This window comes from Chelonia mydas, chromosome 11 (assembly GCF_015237465.2).
Source record: "Chelonia mydas isolate rCheMyd1 chromosome 11, rCheMyd1.pri.v2, whole genome shotgun sequence".
Classification (NCBI taxonomy): Eukaryota; Metazoa; Chordata; order Testudines; family Cheloniidae; genus Chelonia; species Chelonia mydas.
In genome coordinates, this window is record NC_051251.2 from 32,771,588 (window position 1) to 32,795,788 (window position 24,201).

The following is a 24,201-nucleotide window of genomic DNA, read 5'->3' on the forward strand; positions in this document are numbered from 1 at the left end:
TTCAATGGGACCTGGAGTGGGTCTAGAGTCTGCTAGCGGAATAAAGAAAATACATAAATGAAGTTCACATAAGAAAATTGTTGTTGCAAAGTATATTGGAACAATTCTAGGTTTAAAGCATTGACTGGATTCAGAGCCTGAGACTCTGAGAAGAACAACTCTGCAGGACTAACTATCTAAAAAGAAACTGGCCATCACAATTGTTGCATTGAATTACATACCTCCATGAGAATAATGCTGAGAGTTCTGTGATTCTTTTCATGGGATGGGGGTGACCTTATCACTCACAAGTGAAGCAGTGAATAGGCTACATGAGTGGGTAAGGGGATAGTCCCTATCAAATGTAGATACATTCAGTGTTGTTGGTGTTTTGGTCATATTTGCCATGTTTCTCAAACTACTGCCCTTACTTTCTCAGCTGCCTAACCATGTCTCAGTCCCCTCTGACCTGGTCTCTTAACTTAGCCATGTCTTCCACATCTTCTCTCTCTTGGCTTTTCCAGCCATATGTTTCAGCTGTCGTGGCAGTGACAGAGAAAGAGGAGAGATGAAAAAGTTCTGACAAATGGATGACTTGGAATATATTTTTAATATACCAACTAAATGCCCATCAGATAACTATATACTCCTATTAGTCTGCTGAATTAGAGTATAAACAGATCGATATATTTACTGCATAACGTACTTATACTCAAGGGCTATGTTTACTCAAAATATTATGCACCTAGCCCATGCATGCGAGTCTTGAGCAAACTGTATTGCCCTTTTGGGAGCTGATCCACTAGTTGTACAGAGCCATGGTGGTATAAGTTACACATCATGGAACTGGTTCCTTTCTCATTTACAATGCTATATTGAGAATAAGGCAATGGAATTCCAAAGGGGGTAAAGACATTGTGGGAGAAGAAGCAGGCCTCAGGTATAAACCAATGTAAGTAGCAGAGTAGCGATACTTTAATGTAACTTGCACTGATTCAGCACTCCATGAATGTGCAAATGTACTTCGCACCACTACGGTATTCTATGGGGAGCAATTCAAGCACCTTGCCTAATTGGGCAGTTATGCCTACTTAAATCAAGGCTGAATTTATCCTTGGAAGATTTGGCGATAGCGCAGGCATATGAATGTGTGTGTTTAGAGGCTCTGCTTTTCTTACCCTCTTTTTAGATGCTTTTACTGATATACCCTCACATGCAATATCTTTTACATATCTCAATGAAGGCGAAATCAGTGCCTCTTTGCCACTTACAATCAGTCTCAGGTTGGCTTATACCTGATGCATAACTTACACCACTGCTTTTATCTCCACTGAACTTCATCCAGACACACCTGTAGCAGCTGGATCTGCTTAATCCACGCGGCATTTAGCTGAATTTGGTATTTGAGTTGCTATATATGTGTAAAGCTGGTGTAGCTTCTGAGAGCAGAACTTAGCCTAATGAATCCATAGACATAAATAAATTAACAGTCATGTTGTAAACTTTATTATATGTTCCTTCCCTGTCTGTTTTCCTTTTTGTGATATTGGTTATGCTGCGGTGTTGTTGTTCTGTTCCATGAACAGATGTCAGTATTGCTCAGCTGAATTCATCGTGGGGCTTCTTTGTACAACCAAGTGGCAGAAGTGGAAATGTGACATGGTGCTCTGTGCCAGCTGAAACTAGGGGAAGTATTTTTCCTAAAGTTCATTTTGAGATCTAGCGGATCAATGCTGAGAAATGTTTGGTTTCTGCATTATGATTAGATTGCACAGAAGAAGCAGAGAAGCCCTTAGGTTCTAGGACCACCACCCAAGAAAAATGTGGTGGGAATAGCACCCCAGAGCTATTAATATACTGTACACGTCTGAATGAAGCAGAAAATACAAACATGGTAAAAACAGTACCTTACCGTTTGGAACTACAAGGATCACCACATGTAGGGCATCTTTCACATGTGCTACCCGAGGCCCCGGGATTTGTGCAAACACATGTTCCACAAATGCATTCACCTCTTCCACTACACAGTATTCCATCCTCAGAAACACAGGAGTTAAGGTCAGTTGTGCAGTTACAATATTCACCAGTCCATCCCCTGTGGCATACACATTCACCACAGTCACAATCACCATTACCTAGAAAAGTAATGGTTATCCTGCCAGATTAGTGTTTTCATTTAAAAGTGACAGAAGAAATCATTACAAGCATTCTATTTCAGAATGCACATTTTCATTACTACCAGCACCTCTCATATTTAAAAAACCCCACCCTTTTCAATGTATAGTTAAACATAAAGGGCCTGATTCGCATCTCACTTAAACTAGTGCAACTCTATTCACTTTAATGGAGTCACTCCTAATATATGTGGGTGGGAGATAAGACTCGATCCTCCAAATTGTCTTTTCATTGACACCGGGATAACTCCAACCTATCTGATTCACTACTGTGGTACTCCAGAGAGATGCCAGTTTAACTCTTTGTTTTTAATGGACTTGTTCTGGATTACAACACAGTAGCAGATAGAATTCAGTCCAGAAGAAAAGAAATATAAAGGGCCTGATTCTTACTTCACTGACACTGGTGTAAATCAAGAGCAATTCCACTTATATCATTGGCATTACTGGTATAAAACCAGTGTGAGATCTGAATCAGGCTGAAAGGGATTAAATACAGGAGGGCATACTTGGATAATTATCAAAAAGAGAAATGTTACAGTTTTGGGGACAGATCTGGAAATGACAAAATGAGACACACACACTCTGGAGTTGACAAAAGCCTGGCGGTTAAGGCACTCACCTGGGATGTGGGAGACACAGGAACTTGTCCTAACCACTGGGGTACAGTCCCTCATTCTCTCTGGTCCAATTAATATTTAATTATTTATTTGTAGAAAATGGAAGAGCTCCAACAGGAAAGATTGAGACACTGCTACTATAGCATCACAATTAGGGCACTCACCTGGCATATGGAAGACCCATGAGCTGGGACTCCCACATGCCAGGTGAGTGCCATAACCACTGGGCTATGGGGTATTCTGGGGTGGGAAGGGATCTCTCTCTCTCTCTCATTTTTTTGCAGAAATTTTTGAAAGGTCCTGATTTCATGCTGACGTGGAATGAAAACAAATGTCAAAACCATGAAATTAGCTCACATCTGGGAATACTCCTATAATGAGGGTTACATCTACATAAAAGGTTATAGATTTTAAAAATAGTTTAAGGGGGACATACCTCCACATTGCAATCCTTTAAATCTCACACAAGAGAAATTGTCACATTCGCAGTATGGCCCATAAATATTTCCATACACAGAGAAATGGCAAATACACTGCCCGCAGTAACAGTCACCTCTCCCGCTGCAGGAGCTCTGCTCTGGAGACCTTTTACAGGAATTTGTGCTCAGGGAGTTTTCATTACATTCACAATAAGGACCCATGTAGCCAGGGTTGCAGGCACACACTCCACACTCAAAAGAGCCCTTTCCTTTGCTGCATTTGGAACTGTTCATCTCAGCCTCTTTCTGACAGTTACAGCTGCATTCCAGCTGAATATCAATTTCCAGGGCATCACTCAGGCCGACAGGCTTTATTACAATCTGCCTCCGCCTTTTCTCACAGGAAGGTAGGCTTACTGTCATGTTGAAAGAGACCTGGAAAAGAAAATATATTAACCATTCACGGCTGCAGCATACTAAATGCAAAGAATACTCTGGAAATATAATGCGCAGCCAAGAACAAGAATTTATTAGGTATTGCCTAATAACTCTCAATTTGTTTGGAAGAGATTTATTAAATAAAGGAAGCAAGATTTCTGTCTTGGTGTTCTAAAAATCTCTCTCAGTTTTACAGGAATGAACGTCATTTGAGAATCTGTTATCTACTTACTGTGTCTCCCACTTTTATATGGGAACATTTCCTCTGGCGCGGAAAAATAGTACCATTGTTACAGATTGCCGTGAAAGAGAGATTGAGTCCTTCTGTGTCTCCTAACACCTCCAGCTCCACTTCAGATCGCAGCTCCTGAAAGAAAAGGAACACGATGGATGCAATGGTTGCTAATGCTCCACATCTTTGTGACGTATATTGGAAAAACTCAACCGTATCTGTGCAGTAAAGAATTCCGGATTTTGATACTTTATTTACATACTTCTTTCTTACAAGAAAAATGGAAAATGAACAAAGTATTGGCCTTTAGGCTAAAGTTAACTGCCATATCAGCTGAATATCTGATACCAGAACCAACATATCCTGCACTTGTAGGGGAATGTACTTAATGCTTTAATAAGTCTTCTTTCATTTCTAAGTACTTTGCTCCCTTCTGTAGGTTTTAATTTAGCCCTAGCCTTATTGATGAATTTATATGATCACTTTGCTAACACTATAGCTTTCCTTATTTAGCATGTAACCTTGCAGTCTTTGCTCAGGCACGACACCCAGTTTTTTCTGAGAATAGCCAGAGAAAAGACTCCAGGATTTGGCCCTATCTTTCCAGTACCAGAGCCAGCCCTAATCCTTTGGCTCTGGCTCACTCCCTTGTGTAAATCTAAGTTTCTTCTTCTTCCTGTTTTTGTCTGTTCCCCAGGTAGAAACTCTTTCAGTTTATGAGCTTTTGCTTGGATTTCAAAATGGATTCAATAATGCCAGAAATTATGCTACCGTTGCTTTAGGAAGAGAGACTCTTCATGCTGCTCCCTGCGCTCCCTCAAACTCTGCTTTCTGGTTTTCATTCTTAAATGTTTTTGTATTACACTTTTGACAATATACTGAGTCTTAATCCAAAGATCACTGAAGACGGTGGCAAGATGGACTCCTGTGGACTTTAATGGGATTTCTAATTCAATCAAGAGCGTGCATCAGACTAAACCTCAGATACATAATCCGTTTGATGGGAAATTTTCAAAAGCGCTTAAGGGATTTAGGAGCACAAACCCCACTGACTTCCAATGGGATTTGTGTTCCTAAGTTCCTTAGATGCTTTTGAAAATGTCCACTTTTTCTTCAATTCCCTGGAGACTGTCAGGTGAGTCATCCTAATGAATGGGACCACTCACTTGAGTACAGGTTTGCAGGACTAGGTGCAATGGGCATTAGCTGAAACTTCAAGTGGAATACGTATAAATTTGCATAACTGTCTCATTTGTATAAGCTTTGGATTCTCTACATTGTCTGTTTATCTACCTCATTTTAATTATATCTTTCCATCTGAAAAACCTCACTGAGGTATTATTTTAATAAGATAAAGGATAGCAGCACATTTGTTAAGCAAGATGTTTAATATATTCCTTTAGCTCCAAATCCACTCTACAGCACACAGCTTGAGCAACAAGGCTGTGCAATGAGGATCAAGTTGGGGAACTGCATGGGATGCAATCTCTCCCTCCTTGCTGCTACTCCAGCCCCAGGCTGAAGTAGCCTCTGTGCTGCCTGCATCTCCCTCTGAAGCAGGAAGATTGGCACATCCTCTCGCTCTGCTGTTCCCCAGCCTTCTCTGTTTGGAAGCACAAAGGAACCTCCTTAGAGGGCTCTAATTCAGCTGGCAGGGTCTGTGCAATCCGTGTGTGGCATCCCCAAATTCTGCCCTCTCCAGGCAGTGGAACTATATAGTTTCTGCTGCCAGCAAGGTCTTGTGTGCACATATAGGGAGGGGACAGGGATTTACGGTAACCCTTAGTGCAAGTTATATTATTGCCAACTCCAAGCATTCAAAAATTATGAGTCCAGCCCCAGAAAATCATGAGATTTGCTTAAAAATCATGAGATTAAAAATAATAAATTTTGTGTTCTTTTGATTTGCCATCTGGTGTGGGGATGTTTAGGGTCACATGGTCAAGCTTTACTCTGCAGCCATGAAGGCAAGAAAATTCCTTAAAAACAAACAAACAACCCCCTTCCCCCCCAAAAACCAAAGATTCTCAGACAGTAATAGATTCCAGCAGCTGGGGCTCTAACAAAAGCCTCAGCTACCATGAGAATGGTGCTAAAATAAGGAGAGTTGGCAATGCAGACTTTATAAGATGTACCACACAATAGGCTGATTTTCAACTCCTCACTCCATCAGCTAGATTGGAGGTCCAGGGCTGAAACTAAGGTGCAGCACAGCAAAATTATTTAAAAGTGAAATTGTGATTGTAAGTACAAATTAAATGCTGCTGTGCATTAGCCCATTATCCTTTTGGTCAGATGATGGGATAGATCTTTATCACCATGTCTCCATTTTCTATTTGTGAAATGTTTTTTTAAATTAAAAATATGTATCACCTTCAGCTGAAAATGAATGGAAATCTGGGGTCAAACTCTACCCTGTATTCACCTCCCTGACTTTAAGAGAAGACTCACATCTAGTGGGTTACATGGGCATAACTGGGATCAGAATCTGGCTCCCAAGTACAGTGAGCATTAAAACCTTCCTGCAGAAGCACTTTTAACTCAAAAGAATTCCTGAATGAAACAGGCATCAGCAGTGTTACAAACTTGAGCCTTTGCCAGCAGCTCCCCCTGATCAAAACTGGTCCCTGATCTGTTTAAAATATTATTCCTTCAATCTTTCTTACCCTGTAAGCCAAAAGGGACGTGAGTGCTGGAGAGAACAGAATTCTTTGTATTTTTAAGAATGCTGGAATAACTTGGGGATCAACAGGCTTGATTTCAGATATTATGCAACTTGAATGAGTGCTTTGAAGACACAAAGCTAATACAGAATTTAACCTTTGTCAAAGCAAGTAGTGACATGCTTACTGGAGACTATGAATCACACTGGAGCGGCAGGAGGGGGGGAACATGAGAACATTATACAACAAATATTTTGACAGCTCATAGTTTCCTAATTTGCTTACTCCCACTGAAGATTTTAGAGGCCAATATATCTGAGTGATATTAATAACTTGAGTTTCTATAGTGCATTTCACATAAAGAACAAAGCATTTTAGAAACATTCACAGATTGAACCTAACACCATCCTTCTGAGGTAGGTAATTATTATTATTTCTATTTTACAGATGGGGAAACTGAGGCAGAGAGAGGCACTGCAAGGTGACACAGGAGTGTGGCAGACCTGGAACTAGAACCTAGAATTTCTAAGTCCCAATCGTGTGATTTTTAACAAGTCCACCTTTATTCCCACCACAATTTCAGCTTTTCTAGGCTCCCACCAAATATAAGGAAATGGTGTTTCATTTAGTGAGGCATCACTTCATTTTTATGAAAAATATTCTGCAAAATAAATATTATCCTCAAGGAGGTGGGAAGGAGGATTTTCTTAGTGTTTGTGTTAACTTGCTTTTTGTGCTTAAAAGAGTTTCAAACTAATGGAATAATTAACCTTTAACATTAATAAAATGGGCACGAATAAATTCTGAAAGTCTCTCAGCCAGGAGGCCTTGATTAATATATGGCACCACAGGTATCTATAGGAGGCTCTCATTGGCACTCCACTCACTCTCTGCCCTGATCAGAGGAACCCTGTACTTTTCAAACTACCCACTCTTTGTGGAGTGCTGAGCAATGTGGGAGCGGCCAGGATCCATTTTCCAGCTTCACTTCCCTTGCAGATAGTAAGTAAAAGTGGCGTTTCATCCATTAAAGGTGGGGTAACAGTATCTATGTCCTAAAATTCCATCCTCAATTAATCCTAACAGAAGGCATTTACCCTTAGTCCTAAATTAAACTCCAGAGGTGAAATCCTGGCTCCACTGGAAGTTTTACCATTGACCTCAATGGGGCCAGGATTTCACTGCAGGTCTGTTACAATAGTAGTCCTTGACTGATTGATTTTAAAATGCATTGTCATATGTATTTTTTTACATTACAGAAAATCTGTTGGTGTTTATTAGAAACTCATAGTATAAAAAGCTATTACAATTAATTATAAAAGATTTCTTAATTTGTGCTACTTTTTTCTTTGTCCTGCAAATCAAAATAATTTTGTAGAACATATTAGAGATATGATACAAATAAAGGATGCGAGAATAAAAAAGCACAGGAAATGATAATTACAAAGAGGATTTTTTTTTAAAGGTAGTAATTGTTAAAGTACATGCTTGTAATAAAGAAAAGCGAAGTAAAGAAAAACAAAACAAAACAGGGACTAACACCCTCAATATATTACTATAAATGTACCCAGAGAGATTCCCCTGACTTCCCAGAGCAAGGCAGGGGAATCTCTTTATAAAGAGATTTATAGGCTTTATAAACTAGGCTCTGAATCATAGAATCATAGAATATCAGGGTTGGAAGGGACCCTCAGGAGGTCATCTAGTCCAACCCCCTGCTCAAAGCAGGACCAATCCCCAATTAAATCATCCCAGCCAGGGCTTTGTCAAGCCTGACCTTAAAAACTTCTAAGGAAGGAGATTCCACCACCTCCCTAGGTAACGCATTCCAGTGTTTCACCACCCTCCTAGTGAAAAAGTTTTTCCTAATATCCAACCTAAATCTCCCCCACTGCAACTTGAGACCATTACTCCTCGTTCTGTCATCTGCTACCACTGAGAACAGTCTAGAGCCATCCTCTTTGGAACCCCCTTTTAGGTAGTTGAAAGCAGCTATCAAATCCCCCCTCATTCTTCTCTTCCGTAGACTAAACATCCCCAGTTCCCTCAGCCTCTCCTCATAAGTCATGTGTTCCAGTCCCCTAATCATTTTTGTTGCCCTCCGCTGGACTCTTTCCAATTTTTCCACATCCTTCTTGTAGTGTGGGGCCCAAAACTGGACACAGTACTCCAGATGAGGCCTCACCAGTGTCGAATAGAGGGGAACAATCACGTCCCTCGCTCTGCTGGCAATGCCCCTACTTATACATCCAAAAAGGCCATTGGCCTTCTTGGCAACAAGGGCACACTGTTGACTCACATCCAGCTTCTCGTCCACTGTAACCCTTAGGTACTTTTCTGCAGAACTGCTGCCGAGCCATTCGGTCCCTAGTCTGTAGCGGTGCATGGGATTCTTCCGTCCTAAGTGCAGGACTCTGCACTTGTCCTTGTTGAACTTCATCAGATTTCTTTTGGCCCAATCCTCCAATTTCTCTAGGTCCCTCTGTATCCTATCCCTACCCTCCAGCGTATCTACCTCTCCTCCCAGTTTAGTGTCATCTGCAAACTTACTGCGGGTGCAATCCACACCATCTTCCAGATCATTTATGAAGATATTGAACAAAACCGGCCCCAGGACCGACCCTTGGGGCACTCCACTTGATACCAGCTGCCAACTAGACTTGGAGCCATTGATCACTACCCGTTAAGCCTGACAATGTAGCCAGCTTTCTATCTACCTTACAGTCCATTCATCCAGCCCATACTTCTTTAACTTGCTGGCAAGAATACTGTGGGAGACCGTGTCAAAAGCTTTGCTAAAGTCAAGGAACAACACGTCCATTGCTTTCCCTTCATCCACAGAGCCAGTTATCTCGTCATAGAAGGCAATTAGATTAGTCAAGCATGACTTGCCCTTGGTGAATCCATGCTGACTGTTCCTGATCACTTTCCTCTCCTCTAAGTGCTTCAGAATTGATTCCTTGAGGACCTGCTCCATGATTTTTCCAGGACTGAGGTGAGGCTGACTGGCCTGTAGTTCCCAGGATCCTCCTTCTTCCCTTTTTTAAAGATGGGCACTATATTAGCCTTTTTCCAGTCGTCTCGGACCTCCCCCAATCGCCATGAGTTTTCAAAGATAATGGCCAATGGCTCTGCAATCACATCCGCCAACTCCTTTAGCACTCTTGGATGCAATGCATCCGGCCCCATGGACTTGTGCACGTCCAGCTTTTCTAAATAGTCCCGAACCACTTCTTTCTCCACAGAGGGCTGGTCACCTCCTCCTCATGCTGTGCTGCCCAGTGCAGTAGTCTGGGAGCTGACCTTGTTCGTGAGGACAGAGGCAAAAAAAGCATTGAGTGCATTAGCTTTTTCCCCATCCTCTGTCAATAGGTTGCCTCCCTCATTCAGTAAGGGACCCACACTTTCCTTGACTTTCTTCTTGTTGCTAACATACCTGAAGAAACCCTTCTTGTTACTCTTAACATCTCTTGCTAGCTGCAACTCCAGGTGTGATTTGGCCTTCCTGATTTCACTCCTGCATGCTCGAGCAATATTTTTATACTCATCCCTGGTCATTTGTCCAATCTTCCACTTCTTGTAAGCTTCTTTTTTGTATTTAAGATGAGCAAGGATTTCACTGTTAAGCCAAGCCGGTCGCCTGCCATATTTACTATTCTTTCTACAGATCGGGATGGTTTGTCCCTGTACCCTCAATAAGGATTCTTTAAAATACAGCCAGCTCTCCTGGACTCCTTTCCCGCTCATGTTATTCTCCCAGGGGATCTTGCCCATCAGCTCCCTGAGGGAGTCAAAGTCTGCTTTTCTGAAGTCCAGGGTCCGTATTCTGCTGCTTTCCTTTCTTCCTTGTGTCAGGATCCTGAACTTGACCATCTCATGGTCACTGCCTCCCAGGTTCCCATCCACTTTTGCTTCCCCTACTAATTCTTCCCGGTTTGTGAGCAGCAGGTCAAGAAAAGCTCTGACCCTAGTTGGTTCCTCCAGCACTTGCACCAGGAAATTGTCCCCTACATTTTCCGAAAACTTCCTGGATTGTCTGTGCACCGCTGTATTGCTCTCCCAGCAGATATCAGGGTGATTGAAGTCTCCCATGAGAACCAGGGCATGCGATCTAGTAACTTCTGCGAGTTGCCGGAAGAAAGCCTTGTCCACCTCATCCCCCTGGTCCGGTGGTCTATAGTAGACTCCCACCACAATATCACCCTTGTTGGTCACACTTCTAAACTTAATCCAGAGACTCTCAGGTTTTTCTGCAGTTTCATACTTGAGCTCTGAGCAGTCATACTGCTCTCTTACATACAGTGCAACTCCCCCACCTTTTCTGCCCTGCCTGTCTTTCCTGAAAAGCTTATATCCATCCATGACAGTACTCCAGTCATGTGAGTTATCCCACCACATCTCTGTTATTCCAATCACATCATAATTCCTTGACTTTGCCAGGACTTCCAGTTCTCCCTGCTTGTTTCCCAGGCTTCGTGCATTTGTGTATAGGCACTTGAGATAACCCACTGGTCGCCCCTCTTTCTCAGTATGAGAAAGGCAGCATCAGGTTTATGTCCCTATTTGTATTTCCCCACATAATCTTAAACACATTCAATTTTTTTTTCGTGCCTATATTCCCTCCTTTAAAAACATTAGAACAACCTCACAGCGGCACCATCACATAGCTAAAGCAGAGAATAGCATTCTTAGTGCATTGTTTTCCAATATCACTGCAAAACAGTGTGATGTATATGCTCAAACATTTAAACGTGCGTGTTCTTTTTTTCAGGACCGACGGAAAGTTTCTGTAATGCTGGGCATCTGTGCACAACTGATGTGCTTATTGTAAACAATGGGATTTGTTTTCACCGAATCACAATTTAATATCTGAGAATAGCAGACATGCAAAAGGAGAAGTATGTTATAAACATACCTTATATGCATCAATGATCAATTGGAGAATATTTCCAGAATCTTTCTGAAGTTGTCCAACAGTAGCTCCAGGAATAAGTTTGGCATAATTCTGTAAAGAGCAAGTATAAAATATAGGCTTGAGCTGTTAACAATAATTTGAAAGCATAAATTCGTAATAGGTGGTATGGTCCATCTTGCTGGCAACCTCCCTCACCCCCCCAAACCCATAACTACCAGTCTAAAGAATTATAAGTTGGATTTTCAAAAGCACCTAAGTGAGCACAAGTCCTGTTGAAAGTCAATGGAGGAGCACAAGTCACTTAGGAGTTTTTGAAAATCTCACCCTGTAGTGTTCTCCAATTAAAATGAAAATATCCTCTCAACAGTTCTATTTGTTTTTAATAAAAATAATCAGAGCCTGATTCTGCTACTCTTACTACTATTGTAATGTTGTTCCCATTGGCCCGATATACATTTGTTTAAGAAACTGTACTTTTCTGAGGCCGGTACATGTTAACTAGCATATAGTGGACTGCGCACAAGGGCTCAGCGATGAAGGGGACATAAGGCCTCAATAAGAATGAGATTGGCGAGCCTGGAACATAGGCTTTGAACTATTTGTTGCTATTTTATGACTGGAATAGAAATACCACACGTTAATCAACGGTTAGTTATAATTCAGGAAGAATTGTCTGCCTAGTGCCCTGATTACATGCTGGGTTTGTGTTAAGAAAATTGTGGTCATTTAATGTCCAGTCTCACTTCAGTGCATGACACTCACAGCTAGTTGTTAGAACTAGTGGCTAATATTAATCTCATCTGGTGGTTACTACAGTGCATTTAGGGCTTGAACCAATGCTTATTGAAGTCAATGGGACTCCTTGGAGATAATGAAAAGGGCAGTTAAAAGAGAAAATTGGTAACATGATAAACTCTGCAGAAGAAAGCTGCTGTTCTAATGCTGATTTTTTAAACATTAAAAACATTCAAAAAATCAATGAAGATGGACACTTTGATTCCCTTACATCCCTTTTGTACTTTGCACTTCCATCAGTATTATGATTACTTTAAATATTATGTATGAAATACCTACCATTCATTACATTACTAAAGCGCTATTGTAAATCAGCAGGATTAAACACATTTTATGTTACAACAGGTGATTTGGCATGCCCGACTCCTGTGAATTATAGCACTCTGTCTTTGAAAGATTGTTCTTAGAATATAGAACTGTGCATTTTGTAAACATGGGCATTATGCAGGCTGGTTATAAATGAGAATTAGAGAGTTTGGAATCTAAAATATCACTGCCTTTTATCTGGGGCATGCAAAACAAACAGTAGGAGCACACTAGGCTTAGGGCCACAGTCTACCGTTCCTCTGTGCACAAAAATGCCATGGATGACAGTGTGAGTTCCGTGGAAGGCACAGGTGCAGACTATGGATTGATTTTAAGGAAAGTTTCCATCTTTGAGCATATATTTTAATGTTTTTCCATATAAAGTTTCTGAGCTGATTTACCAGTGTAGTGTTTCAGAGTAGCAGCCGTGTTAGTCTGTACCGCAAAAAGAAAAGGAGGACTTGTGGCACCTTAGAGACTAACAAATTTATTTGAGCATTTGAGTGTGATGTGATTGCTTTGGATCGCATGGCTAATACTGTTAACCAGTTACGGCAGGTTGTCTTTTTAGTGCTAGTGTGACACAAATAGACCTTCCAACTTTTTAGCATGCATTTTAGCATGCATGCAAAAAGTTGATTTATTTTATCTACAGATATATTTGAAAATATATCTACAGATATATCTGCTTTCACTCATTGTCAGTGGAGTTAATTTGAAATTGCTCCACTGAGGTCAGTGGAGTTACACATGATTTGCACCAGTGTAAATGAGAGCAGAACTTGTGACGTGATCTAGGGTGGAAGAGTACTATGCCAAATTTAGAAGACCCAGGTGATATTTTTTGAACAGATCTTAAGCCTTGAGAGCTTCTAGTGCCATTTGGCTATGTTGAAATGAGAGTTTTGAGCAGCTCATTTTTAAACTGTATTCTCTTTGTCTAGCAGCAGCAGAAGAATTGCTTCACAAGAATATTTTTGTTTGCATGACAGAAGATTCCATTTAGTTAGAAAGACAGTTTTGTTGTTTTTTCCTCAGCTTTAATTAGAATGATTTTTAACATAATTTTCCTTGAAAATAAATTATTTCAATTAAGGAAAAACTGTTTTGCAAACCTCCAAAAAGATTCCAAGAAACCCAAAGCTTTAGACAAAATTAGCAGTTTCTTGAAAACTTAAAAAGAAAAGGAGTACTAGTGGCACCTTAGAGACTAACCAATTTATTTGAGCATAAGCTTTCGTGAGCTACAGCTCACTTCATTGGATGCATTCAGTGGAAAATACAGTGAGATTTATATACACACACAACATGAAAAAATGGGTGTTATCATACACACTGTAAGGAGAGTGATCACTTAAGATGAGCTATTACCAGCAGAAGAGCGTGGGGGCGGGGGAGGGAGGGAGGGAGAAAACCTTTTGTAGTGATAATCAAGATGGGCCATTTCCAGCAGTTAACAAGAACATTCGAGGAGCAGTGCGGGGGGGGGGGGGAAATAAACATGGGGAAATAGTTTTACTTTGTGTAATGACACATCCACTCCCAGTCTCTATTCAAGCCTAAGTTAATTGTATCCAGTTTGCAAATTAATTCCAATTCAGCAGTCTCTTGTTGGAGTCTGTTTTTGAAGTCTTTTTGTTCTAATATTAGGCTTGAATAGAGACTGGGAGTGGATGTGTCATTACACAAAGTAAAACTATTTCCTACTCTGAAACCTCTCCTTACAGTGTGTATGATAACACCCATTTTTTCATGTTCTGTGTGTATATAAATCTCCTCACTGTATTTTCCACTGAATGCATCCGATAAAGTCAGCTCATGAAAAGCTTATGCTCAAATAAATTGGTTAGTCTCTAAGGTGCCACTAGTACTCCTTTTCTTTCTGCGAATACAGACTAACACGGCTGCTACTCTGAAACATGAAAACTTAAAACACCAGTGGATTCCCCTACCCTAAATGTGATACACATAGTCTGTCAAACTTTCACTGTCATCACAATACTCATAAAAATAATTTTCAAATCAACAGCTTTTAAAAAGAAATAAATTTCTTACTCTGTTATAAACAGCTTTCAGCTAAGAATAATGATATATTATTTGGTCAGCCATATGTGAATATATTCCAGAGGAAGGACTTTTTTGTTTGTTTTCCTGAACTTTTCTTTTTTATAAACTATTTTAAACTGACATGCCTCATTTGTCAACAACTTCCTTCCCCCTCATGCACCCATGCCCCTCAGGTTTTACCTTTTGAGCAATCTTGGCAAATGTTTAATTTAAATCCACTAGTTCAATGCTACTTTAAAAGCATCTGTGGTCATGTAATACTTTGCTGTTTTAGTTTTGATTCTCCCATGCAACATGACAACTGCTATTTTAAAATTAGGGGAACTGACATGTCTGGCCATATTCATGGCAAGAATGCAATATTATAAGCACATACATCCTGTATTTGGTGACATAAAATACATGTTTTAGATAACAATATACACACCTATGTGGGAGGTAGGTCTGAGCCTACATTGGATCTGAAGCGGATTTGGAATATTAAATGAATAAATGACTGACATATGCCATGCTAAACTAAAGGGGGATTATAAATAGCTAGAAATATAAAGGTACATTTAATTATTTGACTACTACATTTATTTTAGACTAATGCTATCTATCCAAACTATTTAAGGAGCTTCTAGATAAATTCTAGTGTAGTGTTTGCCCTCCTTAGAAACTGAATTATCATCTGTCAAGTTCAATTATGTTTTTTGGTACAATAAAATACAGTTGCAAGTTTCTGGGCCTGATCCTGCAAAGCTAATGTAATTTAGGGAAAGCTCCATTAGGCTTAATTATAGTGGTTTAAACTGAAGTTTTGCCTGAGTAAGGCGCTGTCTGTAAAGGTTTCAGAATAGCAGCCGTGTTCGTCTGTATTCGCAAAAAGAAAAGGAGTACTTGTGGCACCTTAGAGACTAACAAATTTATTTGAGCATAAGCTTTCGTGAGCTACAACTCACTTCATCGGATGCATTCAGTATTTTCCACTGAATGCATCCGATGAAGTGAGCTGTAGCTCACGAAAGCTTATGCTCAAATAAATTTGTTAGTCTCTAAGGTGCCACAAGTACTCCTTTTCTTTTTACTGTCTGTAAAGGTGCCACCAAAATGTTTGACTAAAGACATGAACCTTTGAGCATAGGGGTCCTTCACATTCTGAAACTAGGCTCCCAACTGAAGTCAGAAGTGCCCTGTTTCTTGGCAGCACTGGTTGGCTGATCCTATTTCCAGATGTGCCGAAAACTGATCTTTCACAGGTGGAGTTAAGTTTTGTCATTACATAAAGTGGCCCAGAGCAGTGCACACAGGTATTGTTGGTGTTATGGATGAGTACATCTACATATACTGAGTGATGATTTGGGTTCAGCTGCATCTGCTATTGTATCTTATTAAATAATGAGCTCTTTGTTCAATGAGAAATCCTTAGCTCTGACTGTATAAGCACAATAGACTTCCATTCCTTAGCCTACTCTTGTTTCTGGAACCAAAATCATCCATTTTCCTCAAAATAGTTCAGATTCCTTCTTTAGTTTCCTCCCCCCGTGCCCGCTCCTTCCATACAACAATGGAACGTTTCCCTTGCACAACTCATATCAAAAATGATCTCATGAAAAAAATCATGGTTAGTTTCTTGACTCTTGGATTTCAGTTCATCCTTTGTCAACAATAGATAATACACCACCTGTGGAAAGACTATGAGGTTATGCATTTTAAAGTCTCATTGACTTCAGTGGGGTGTAAGCACTTGCTTAAAGTTAAGAACATGCTTAAGTGCTTTCCTGAATTGGAGCCAAAATGCACACTTGCAGCTTGATCCTGCTCCCAGGGAAGTCAATGATAAAATTCCAATGGACTTCAGTGGACCAGGATCAAGTCCTTAAGCAAGTCCCTGTCCTCCCTTGTCTTCTGGCACTCTGTCCTCTTCTTATTCCTCTACTACCCTTCTAATTGCTCCTACTTCACATCCTTTGGAGGATCTTCCTTCTTTCCCCCCCGCACGTACATCAGGTTTCTGTGGGAATTTCACAGGGCTCTGTCCTTGGTCCCCTTATCTTCTCCTTCTATACCTCATTTCTGGGTAATCCCATCTGCAAACACAAGTTCAACTACCATCTCTATGCTGAGGACTCACAGATCTCTCTCTCTCTCGCCACTCCAGACCTGTCTCCTTCTGTCCAAACTAAAATCTTGGCCTGTCTCTCTAACATCACCCTCCTGGGTGTCTAGCCATCAGCTCAAGTTCAACATGGCTAAAACAGGGCTTTAAATGTTCCCCTCAGTCCCTCTTGGTTGCATCCTTTCTTGGTCACTCTGGGTGACACTGCCATCCTGTCTGTCCTGGGTGTCATCTTTGATTCGGACGTCTCTCTAGGTCCTCACGTCCCAGCTATCTAAACCTTGCTATTCTTTCTCTATGATACCTGTAAGGGGGTGTCTCTATGCTGCAGTCACAGGGTGTGACTGCAGCTCATGTAGACACACCTATGCTAGCTTTAATCTAGCTATCTTGGGTATTGGAGTGAGACTGCAGCAGCATGGATTTCAGTGCAGACTTCTCAAGCCTGTCTGGAACCCTGACCCTGGATGGCTAGCCCATGCAGACACCTGTGTGAGATAGCTAGGTTAAAGCTAGCTCAGGTATGCTGCCTGCTGAATTGGCCTCTGACTACACCCATGGTTAAGGGGGAAAGTGGAAGCAAATTTTGCTCCCATTGCTTTAGTGCACTAAGGACTGCTCTGGTGCACCTGAGGAGTAAGCCCCAGGTTCTGGCTGCAGAAAAAGATATTAAAGCAAAAAAAAAAAAAAAATTAAAATCAAAATACACATTTTTAAGGTAAGTCCAATCACCATGCTCAGTGGAAATAGTGCACTCTGAATGCAACAGATAAGGAACTAGTAGAAGTCACTCAAGTATAATCACACTGCAACAAATAGCTACATAATCAAAGGGTATAACTAGCTAAATATTTTTGGCATCCACAGAGTAGGTATTAAAATTCTATCATTACCTAAGGTTTGCTCGCTAGGGGCCTGATCCTATGGCCAATGTAATCTTTCCACTGACTTTAATTGGCCCTTGGATTAGGTCCTACACCTAAATTTGGAGCTATCCAGCTCCTCTTTAATCTACTGTCTTATTGCACCGAAAAGATGCATCCCTCACTGAGTGCATGAAGGTTTCCTTTGGAATTTTCCAGTGGTCATGGTCTGCGCTGGCCAACACCGTTCTTATCAAAGGTTTTCTGTTTCAGTATCTCTGTGTCAGTTTTATACCATTATCAAAGTTATCAAGTGGCATGCTTTGTTCTCTGGGAACTCTATACTAAGATTTACAACTAACAAAAAATGTGAGCCATTGTTAATCCATCTATTACTTTTTGTTCTCTACTTTGTCAGAAAAATAAAGTGACACCATTTTCTGTCTTGTATAGAATGTAGCAATTCTTTTAAACATATTCTATCTACCACTTTCATCTTTTGCATGTGGCATTCTGTCACTTAACTGAGTATCTGCTGTTATTTTTCCTTGCACATAGCCTCACTAACCTGCTGGTTAGATGGACAGTTAGTCAAAGCAAATACAAAATAATAAACAAAATAAAAATATCAAACTTTTACTGCTGGCTTTCACAAACATCAAAGGGCATATCTAAAACGATGGGACTGTATTGTCACATTTCCCATCTGTGTCAATCAAACTCAGAATATTGACTTAGAAATCTGATTCTCCCATGCTTATGATTATAAAGAAAACATAATATGACAATATAAATCAAGATTATAAGACTGCAAACACTGAATTCTGATCTAGGATTTATTTTTAGACACTACAGATTTCTTCACAACAGCCCGTCTGGGCAAAAATATACATGATAAAATAAGATAGATACTGACAGTTCTCTTAGTGAGGGCTCTGTGCCTACCCACTGCACAGCTCAGAGTGAAACAGAAAAGAGGAAAAGGCCCCTTATGTGCGGGAAGAACTCCCTGTAAAAATCCCCAAAGACACTACACTTCTAACTCTCTCCTTAACCCACCTGTGCTGTGACTTCACTTCTACCCCAGTTCAGGCAGAGTTGGATAGAGGACACAGGGAAAAAGGCCAACAATAGCATGGCTCATCAGAGAGACATGTTGCCAGGGAGGCTGAAACCAGGGACTGCACGGGTGGTTAGGTCTTCATGTGTAATCTGGGATAGGTGAGACTACAGCTTGTCTTCTCTATGGATCCTCCAGATCCAGTGTTATAAGGGCATGGGTACAATTTTCAAAAGTGTTTAACGAGCCTGAATCCCACTGACTTTCAATGCAACATAGGCTCCTTAGCCATTTAAAGTTTAGAAGATTTTTACCATGTCCCCTCTACAGCATGGGCGGCGGGTATAATAGGCCAGGGGAGGCTCAGCCTCTCCTAGCGTAGCCACTGCTGCTGGACCCTGGTTGTGGGTTTGATGGGGAAAATTTTTGCTTGTTATTATGCCGCATGCAAGTTCTGGGTAGCTGAGGAGGCGGTATGTGCTACTCAGCTTCCTGGGTTCATCAATAATCTCTCTGGAGTCCAGAGAGATTATTGATGAACCCTGGAAGCTGAGTAAGACATACTACCTCCTCAGTCACCCTGGAACCTGCATGGTGCATATCAAAAGCTCAGGTTCCTCTTCCCGAAGAGAGAAGAAGAGAAGAGCATTTGAAGGCTCCTCTGAACAGTGTGTGTGTGGGGGTGGCTCAGGGCTCTGCATGGCCCGGGGCTCCTCTGGCTATGGGGTGTGTGTGCAGGGGATCTCAGGGCTCCTCTAGGTGGGTTGGAGGGGGGGTGCTGAGGGTTCTGCCTGGCCCGGGGCTCCTCTGGCCATGGGCGGGGAGTGCAGGGGGTCTCGGAACTCCGGGAGGGCGGGGTGCGGGCAGAAGGGTTGAGCCGGGGGCTAGCCTCCCCAAAGTGGGGCTCTACCCACCGCCCATGCTCCACAGTGACACAAACAACTCATAATGGAGGGGAAGGGGCTTATCAAGCACAGAACTGTCAGATTACTTTTCTGTGGTTTTACTGCAGATGGGAAACAGATAGGCTTTTTTTCTCTCCCATCTTCTACTTATTTTTACTCATCATTTTAAACAGGAACTTTAAGTGTTGTGGGCGCCCTCCAGGGCTGTCCTATCACTCCATACACTGGTTCTGCTGGTACTGGTCACTGGGAAATTCCCCAGCTATAGGAGAATCCCCAAGTAGATCCAGTCTAGGGGACAAACTGGGGGTACCTGGATGTGCATGCCAAACACAAGTTATGGCTGCTTTAGTTTTGCTGAGGGATGGAACTACCTCTGGCCAAACCCTGAACAGATGCACAAGGGTGGTGCAAAGTATCTTTTCCCCTCCTTGCCCCAGTTCCATTTGCAATAAAATGACTCATCTCCTCTCCACTCTCTCTGCTCTCATTTGCCATGCAATGACTTTTTAAACAAAAGAGTCTTCATGTAACTGAGACTTGTATTCTTCACTTCAAACAATGCTAAGTGTTTTTTCTCCCTTCAATGCATACAGGCAGTTAGATGTGAGGGGGAGGGGAGAAATTCTCCCTTCTATTTTGTCATTTTGTACTTTATATTTCCTGCTACCTTCCAACTTATCTCACTGAAAAGAAGTTTTAGACTGAAGAGCAGGAAGTAAACTCTCAGATCAGGTGAAAACACATTTTCTGAGAGATGAACAAAAGTTCATGAGGACATTTTGTTTCAAGGGGTGTCCCTGTCTCACAGGAGAAAAAACAGCCTCAAGTATTAGTACCCAGCATCTTAAGATATAACTGTCTAATGCTAGTGATTATGCTGAGCAATTTAGGTAAGCTTCAGGGCTGAACATCCTTATCTACTATGACTCAAAAAGTAGTTATTCACAGTGTGATTCAACATAAAACCCAATTTACAATTACATAAAGAACCATAAAATCAATACATGATGAGTGAGGTGCTTTCAAAGTAACTGAGTTTTTAGATGTTTTAAATCAGGTATCTAATTTTCTAGCTATATTTTTAATTAAATATGCACCTTGCAGGGTTGAATCCTCAATGCTAGTTTTCTCAAGTGGTACTGTATAAATAGGGCCCTTCATTTTCAATTTTTATTTTATTTAATTTTTCCTGGGAATTTATCAGACAACAAACAACAACAACAAAATCAGGCAAAAATCAGTGCAAAAATCTATTAATTTTTCTGGGTAAATATCAGGGTTTATTTTAGTGGATGGAAAGACAGAAAAAAAAAGTATTCTGTAGATTAATGATTTGAATTCTGTTCATCAATGTGATTTGCTGCAGAACTCAAAACACAATGCCACCTCAGAGTTTAAGAAAAAATATATCTCTAATCCCCAAATAAAACTTTTCATTTGAATAAAAAGTTTACTGTTGTAGACTTAGAACTATTAGACAATTAATATTTACATTTAATAATTGGGCCACACCATTTGCAGTGCATACATTCAACTTCATCCTTTTCTCCTATTTTTTTTAAAACTTTTTTTTAAAACTCATGTTCTGAAATGTATTTTGATACAGATTTTCATTTTCTTCCCATTTTAGTTAAATCTTTAAACCATTATCTGCTAACAGCTTGAAATGTGGACATGGTGGCATGAGATTCATCAGTGTTCAGATGTGCACACAATTTAGAGCTTGCATGCGTGCCTATTTATTGTGTGTATCTTCTAGACTAATACAGGCGGCTTTGCATATACACACAGACTAAAGTATTATCATAATACATATCTCATGCAATGTATTGTATTTTCTTGAAAAACCAAGTTATTTTTTATATATTTGAATGATACAAAAGTAGGGTGAAAATTTGAAATAAACTGAATAATACTTTTTGTAAAACCAGGGAAATTTTCGGTAAAAATCGGTTTAAACTGAAAATGAAAGGGCTCATATATAAACATTATCAAAAGGAACATTAAAGCAAAACACTGGAGAGTTACAAATTTTAGTTACCTCACCTCATATAAGTAAACTTGTTCCTTTGTTACAGCAAAAATTAATAAAACGTTATTTTGCACAAGCTTGTCTGTTAGTTGTCCAATTGTTGGATACTCCTGAAAACAAATATAGAGAGCCAAATCAATCCCTGTTTTACAAAAGGACCAAGGAGCTAAAAAATAGTGATGAAAAATTTTGCATGTTATCTTTAATGAACATACATTCATACTGTGCTCAGTGTAATATAAACATGTAATTATACATGTGTGCTGAGTAAGTGTGTATGTGTACATAGAGCCTTTCCTTCTGGTGCTCACATTACCCTGAGTGATCCACCTGTATGTCATGCTTCAGTGCCTGGGGTCAGGAGGTTTTAGTCCACACAGGAACACAGGCCTTTGGAATCCTCTTTAAATCTCTTAATTCTTGAATTTAGACTTTAAGAAGGTGAGAAAACTAACTCTTTGAGGCAAGGACACAACTTACCTTTGTGTTTGCAAGGCACCTAGCACAATACAGCCCACATCCTAACAGGGGCCTCTAAACATCCCCATAATAGAACTATTAAATAACAGTATTAGTTTGAGCACTTGAATCTTAGTTTGAAATGTTTTTCTGACCTCTGCAGTGTCCAACACATTCCTGAACCACTCCTTAATTCACTTCCTTTAAGACAATGTGATGAAAGCATATTTTTGCTCTCCTTTCAGGAGAGGATGCCAATAGGTCCTGTTCCACATGTTACCCACGGTAACAGTTATTGGGAGTAAGAGGTATCACTTTTTCTAATCATAACATGTTCTGAGATCACTTATGTCAATATGCTGTGTTCTTAGTTTTGATTTTATGAAAATATGTGATTAAAATTAAAATGCATGACATCAAATGACTGGATTTCCAAACTCCTACTGCGTACCACTGAACACAATCATTAATATTCCAATTCATCTTTCCCGTACTTTAAAATTCCACAATGAAAGAATTGTACGAAGCACATTACCAAAACTGTTGACATGGAATATTCATTATTGTGGTCCAAGTGACAATGTCCATCGTTTGGAATAACAATCCCTGCCAGTTTACTGTCCATCCCAAAATGGGAATCAGCATCACTCACAAACACCAGCAGATGTAGAGAGTCATTTCTCCACCCAATCTTTTCCTGTAATTAAAATGTAATGGTTTAGTATAGACTTTGATTATATTGAAAGAAATAATACAGGATGATAGAAGACAGAAGAAGGGCTCTTTCAAAGACAGCTTTAAAAAGTAGTGTCCTCTCTGCTTTAAGCAGACATCATAGATTCATAGATATTTAGGTCAGAAGGGACATCAAAAGATACCATGACAATTATTTAACAGAGTTCACTTCATTGCCTCTGACCAACATATCTCCTCTTCCCATTGTTGTGTTGAGTGTGTATAGCTGCTTGTCATCTATGTCAAATATTGTTAATATTGTTAATCATTAAAATATTTAAAGAGAAAAAATTGAAGAAAATATGATGATTATGTGGTAATTTTATTGCTTTTCATTCCCCATATACACCCGATTATTACACGATCAGTGCTTTTATTGATGGAAACGACAAAACTATCATTTTTCAATGTGCGTATTTAACTTGATTATATACACTTTTCTAATGAAAAAAGAGATCATTTGAATATACCTTTACAGTCTGACCAAATACCCACTGAAATCAGTGGGGGTCCTTCCATTGATTTTAGTTGAGTCAGATCAGGGTCAGAGTCTACATTTTGAGAAAACAAGAGCTGCTTATTTTTTTAAAAATACCATAAAAATCTATTAATATTAAAATGTGGACTAATAAATATTACACCTAGAGGTTTCATTACCTTGCAAACAGCTGCCTGCATAATTGCATCAAATCCTCCCTCTGGAGTGTCTATATTAGCTGAGATTTTCTGTTCTTTCACAATTTCATTGAATCTTTCAGCATCATTTGTTAATGGCAAAACATGTTTGTATCCAAAGGTGGGTAAGCAATTACGTGGAACACTGCTATAAAATAAATAATATATCTTAATAATATAAATGATATATAGCATAAATGATATATATATATATATATATATATATATATATATATATATATATATGATATATAAATGATATATCTTAATGATATATCTTACGGCCAATGCAGAGATAGAATGCACACACTGTAGTTGCTTTGTAACTCTATCTAGCGTAGTTTTCAGGTGCACATCTCTTCTGTGTACCTTGTTTTATTAATATCATTGCTAAAAGTAGTACCTTTACAATTCAGTTAGACAGACCAAGTGAAAAAACTTCAAGGTTAAAACATAACATGGCACTCAGTTAAGTTTAAAGTGAAACTGTGCATTTAGATACTCTGTGGCTAAAGAGTGGTGTGTAAACGGCACGTCCCCAGGAGTAGCCCTGGGAGGCACTGTGCCCCAGTGATACCCTGAAGTGGCATACTCCTCCTTTGCTCCTCTTTTAATCTGCTCCAGCTCTTTACAGAGCACAGTATACTCCCACCATCACATCCAGATAGGCCCACTGGGCTCCTCCCCACTTGCTCTGAGAGGAGGAGAGTATCAGGCATGCAGCCCCCACTCTCCACAAGCACCCCAGAGTTGTGATCCG

General features: G+C 40.1%; 1 protein-coding gene across 2 annotated transcripts in view; it reads right to left on the reverse strand.

The window, feature by feature from the left end:
- ITGB6 (integrin subunit beta 6) overlaps nucleotides 1–24,201 on the reverse strand; it is a 48,892-nt gene that overhangs the window by 18,011 nt on the left and 6,680 nt on the right. The window contains exons 6-12 of one of the 2 annotated variants that reach the window (XM_007056654.4): nucleotides 23,424–23,589; nucleotides 22,567–22,728; nucleotides 21,587–21,682; nucleotides 11,441–11,530; nucleotides 3,863–3,997; nucleotides 3,210–3,627; nucleotides 1,892–2,114 (exon numbers count right to left, since the gene is read on the reverse strand). In XM_007056654.4, coding sequence (XP_007056716.2) covers nucleotides 1,892–2,114; nucleotides 3,210–3,627; nucleotides 3,863–3,997; nucleotides 11,441–11,530; nucleotides 21,587–21,682; nucleotides 22,567–22,728; nucleotides 23,424–23,589 — 1,290 coding nt within the window. The remainder of the gene's footprint in view (nucleotides 1–1,891; nucleotides 2,115–3,209; nucleotides 3,628–3,862; nucleotides 3,998–11,440; nucleotides 11,531–21,586; nucleotides 21,683–22,566; nucleotides 22,729–23,423; nucleotides 23,590–24,201) is intronic. The other variant, XM_027819059.3, reaches the window with a different exon arrangement.